The 4,090-nt window shown below is 64.4% G+C and overlaps 1 protein-coding gene across 1 annotated transcript in view; it reads right to left on the bottom strand.

Moving 5' to 3' along the window:
• PPP6R1 (protein phosphatase 6 regulatory subunit 1) overlaps nt 1-3,319 on the bottom strand; it is a 15,656-nt gene extending 12,337 nt beyond the window's left edge. Inside the window, exons 1-5 of the mRNA XM_007957290.1 lie at nt 3,093-3,319; nt 2,154-2,340; nt 1,941-2,078; nt 1,787-1,852; nt 150-262 (exon numbers count right to left, since the gene is read on the bottom strand). Of these exons, the coding sequence (XP_007955481.1) occupies nt 150-262; nt 1,787-1,852; nt 1,941-2,078; nt 2,154-2,340; nt 3,093-3,319 (731 nt within the window). The remainder of the gene's footprint in view (nt 1-149; nt 263-1,786; nt 1,853-1,940; nt 2,079-2,153; nt 2,341-3,092) is intronic.
• Nucleotides 3,320-4,090: the final 771 nt, after the last annotated feature.

Raw genomic sequence — 4,090 nt, forward strand, 5'->3', positions numbered from 1 at the left:
GGAGGAGTGAGGAGGGGACGGGGAGCAGTGAGGAGGGGACGGGGAGCAGTGAGGAGGGGACGGGGAGCAGTGAGGAGGGGTGAGGAGATGCGGGAAGGAGGCTGACCGCGCCCCCGGGGCCCCCTTCTCCCCGCACCCGCAGGACGTACTTCTTGAGGGTGCTGAGCAGCGGGTCGGGCTCCAGGCTGTCCGGCACCTGCACCATCTGCTCCCGGCTCAGGCGGATGATGTCGCACAGGGACTGGGACGCATTGGAATGTTGCTGGGGGAGGAGCAGAGGTGAGGACCCACTGGCCCGACTGCCTCTCAGGGACAGACCAGGTGCCAAGAACAGAAGGACACATGAACCACGGGGTGTGTGACAAGGGAGGTGCCACGGAGGCACCTAACAAACCAGAGGTGCTCGGAGGACGGGGACGTTGAGTAAAGCTCACTAGAAACAGGCGTCCCACACAACACCCACGCACACACGCACCCAGCACCAGCACTCACACCACCAGAGGCAGGGCCGCCACCCAGGGGCCCGTCCATATCACACCACCACAAGGCAGGGCTGCCCCAATGCCCATCCATGGCTAAGCAGAGAGAGCAAAGGGGCCTGACTGCACATTACAATGTCACAAGGCAGGCCCGCCCAGATGTCCATCCACGGACTAGTGGGTATAAAGCCAACATGCTTGTCCATATAACGCAACATCCCTCAGCTGAGGAAGAGCTGGAGTTCTGACAGCTGCTCAGACTCAGGTGAACCTTGAAAACACGCTCAATCAGACCAGTCAGACACGGGACCACACACTGCATGACTGCACTTGCACACGTGCTCACACGTTTACACAGCACGTCCAGAGTAGGCAAATGGAGAGACAGAAAGCAGACCCCACGAGCAGCCCCACGCCCCCTGGGCCCAGCCACATTTCAGAGCCCCCACCAGCACTCCAGGAATGAAGTCAACTGACTGTTCACAGCAGATGCCCACTCCCACCTGGGGAAGAGGCCTGGACAGGCAGCCCTCTGCCCCCAGGCAGACGGCAGGCAGGCAGGACGGGGGACTGGATGCAGGAGTGGACGCAAGGGTGTGCTAAGAGCCAGGTCCCTGCTCCGCAGGCCTGCCGGCCACCTGGAGGCTGGGGCTGGCATGGGGGTCTGAGGCAGGGGGCCACAGGGGGCAGAGACCCGAAGTCAGGAGGCCAGACAGGCCGTCACAGAGGATGCCCAGGACAGAGAGGCCTGTGGGGCGGGGCACTTTGGGAAGGGTTCAGAGGGTTCAGCTGGCAGAGAGCCGGGGAAAGGAGAGCCCTGGTCATGAGTGTCAGCACAGACAGGTGGGAGGGCCAACCAGGCCAGCCCCCAGGAAATGGGGGTGTACTGCACAGCAGCCTGCAAGCAGGCGCGGAGGTGCTGAGCTGGTGGTGACTGGCAGCCCGAGTGAGTGGGGTCTGGGAGAGCAGGTAGGGCCTCAGAGGAGGGCTCCATGCCCGGGACGGACAGGCTGGAGCCTGGGGTTAGGGGTCTTCTGGGACGTTAGTCAGATTTCTGCCTCATCACAGGCTTACTGTGCCAACTTTCCAATTCACGAAAGCAATGTCTCGCATGTGGAACCGTTTTCTGTCACACGGCGGACGCACACAGATGCGTATGTCCTACCCACTTCCTCTGCCATCAGCAGGGGAAACAGCTGGTGAGAAGCCTGAGTGTGAAGGGAAGAGGCTGGCAGCCAGGGAGGCTGGGGCAGCTGGGGCCAGGGCCCAGGACAGAGGAGAGCGGGCTGGGGCGGCCGCACGCTTACATTGTCGTCTTTGGACGGGTGGATCAGCTCTATCAGCCTCTGCACAATCTTCTCCTCGTTGAGCCACTGAGGGAGGGTCAGGACACGGGGATTAACAGTGGGCCCGCCGCCCCGGGGTGGCCCAGGCCCTGCAGGGCGGGCGGGGCGCGCTCACGTTGACGACGTCGTGCCGCAGCTGCGGCCGCTCCACGCAGGTGAGGAGCCTCAGCAGCAGGTCCATGACGGCCGAGGTGCCGATGTGGCGCAGCAGCAGCTCCACGAAGTCGTCCTTCTTGCGCAGGAAGGACACGAGCTGGGAACACAGGGTCAGTCACGCGGGGCGGGCGGCCGGGCCTCCCCGGGTTCCCGCGGCAGCAGCAGGCGGCACCTGGTCGGTCTTGCGGTTGATGAGGATGCCCATGACCTTGCTGAAGAAGCTGGCCAGCAGCGGGTTGAGGCTGCCGCTGCTCTGCAGGAAGCCGTAGAGGCGGTTCAGGAGGGACTCGTCGGCGCCCAGCGCATCGTTGATCTGGGGCACGTCCGACGTCAGGATCTCGCACGCCACGCTCGGGTACCTGGAGAGCACTGGTTCAGGGGGAGCGGGATGCACAGCCGCCACACCCACCACCAGCACCGCATCCACCTGACCCGGCAACCAGCGCAGGGCAGGCTCGGGGAGGTGGGGGCCCGTGTCCAGGAGGGGCGGGCAGATGAAGCCAGCAGGTCCTGCTCTTCCGACTCTGCAAGCTCCGAGCCACCTGCCTCCCGTACCCTGGCTCCCTCAGTGTCCCAGGGACCCTGAACACCAGCCTGGCCCCTGCCTGCTGAGCCTGGCCATGGCTCCCATCATCCCGAGACGGCGTGTGACCGCCTCAGTTGGGTTCTCAGGCCCTTTATGGGCTGACCCCTGTCTACTTCTAATAATGTCACCCACAGCCCGTGTGCTGGGGGACACAGAAGTGAACTCGCTGGAAGACCAAGGGGCGCACAGGAGCAAACACGACTGACGTGTTGGGGACCAGGGGGTGCACAGGAGCAAACACGAGTGACCCATTGGGGATGGGGGGTCACACAGGAGCGAGTGCGTGTGATCTGCTGAGGACCAGCGGGGATACAAGATCAAACATGTGACCTGCTGGGGACTGGGAGCCTTACAAGAGTGAACACGTAGGACCTGCTGGTGACCCGGGGGCCTTACGAGAGTGAGCGCACATGCCCCGCTCGGGACCACAGTGGCAGGTGCCCAGGCAGAGATCTTGGTGGCCGGCAGCACCAAGATGCCGGTGGGCTCTGAGGGAAAGCCTGGGGCAGGGTGGCAGGGACTCACTTGTAGCGCAGACGCTCCTCGCCACTGGCCGGGGGCTCCTGGGTGACCCAGGCCACCATGGCCTGCAGGTGGGGCGGCTGCAGCAGGAAGTCGAGCAGCTTGCGGTTGACGACCTTGCACTCCTGCAGCACGTCCTCCTCATCCAGCAGCTCGGGCAGGCTCAGGTCCTCCCGCTCCAGCAGCGTGTCGATGTGCGAACTCGTGTGCAGGTCAAACTTCCAGAACATGGCGCCCTGCGGGCACCAGGCCAGCTCAGCACCCACGGCGAGGGCACAATGCACGAGGCCCTTCCCAGACCAGCCCCGACCCAGCAAGCCGTAGTCCCCACCAGGGGGGTCCCAAGGCCTCCTGCCAGGGCCTGGCCCTCCCGGGATCCCTGCTCACACACAGGAGGCCTCACTGTCGCCTCAGCCTCTTCCAGCCCACCCACCACCCCTCCGCCTGCTGCGGCACTGACCGCCTGGAAGACCACCGCAGCGTCGGTGGCCTCCTCAGCCCAGGCTCATTCCCCAGCCCACACTGACTTGGCACTCCCAGGCTAAGGGCCCTGGGTATGGCCCACACCCTGGGAGTGGCCTCAGGTACCAAGTCAGTGGGAGCCCCATGTGCCCCCATCTGGGCAGGACAGACTGAGGGCACGAGCATCAGATCAGCTTCCATCTGTATTTGCTGAGCAAATTCAGACGCCCTGTGATGGCTAGCGCGGCTGCTGCCCAGCCCAGCAGACACCCAAGGTCATGTGTGGGGCAAGGAGTGGCCCTGTGACGTCTCCAGGCTGTGGCCGTTGCCTGGACACTACACACCCACACCCACACCCCACCCCCGTGTGCACCAGCGCACCCTGCCCCTCCTTGCCCAGGCCAGGACAACAGCTACTGCCCAGGACCCCAAGGAATCCGGGAGTGGACAATGCCTCTCTGGGGGCACCCCTTCAACCCCACCCCAGGGGAAGTGACACCCAACCTTGGGGACGAAGCTTCAAGACGGTTCCAAACAGC

The sequence above is a fragment of the Orycteropus afer genome, unplaced genomic scaffold (assembly GCF_000298275.1).
Source record: "Orycteropus afer afer isolate SDZICR_OR568_19922 unplaced genomic scaffold, OryAfe1.0 scaffold00726, whole genome shotgun sequence".
Taxonomy (NCBI): domain Eukaryota; kingdom Metazoa; phylum Chordata; class Mammalia; order Tubulidentata; family Orycteropodidae; genus Orycteropus; species Orycteropus afer.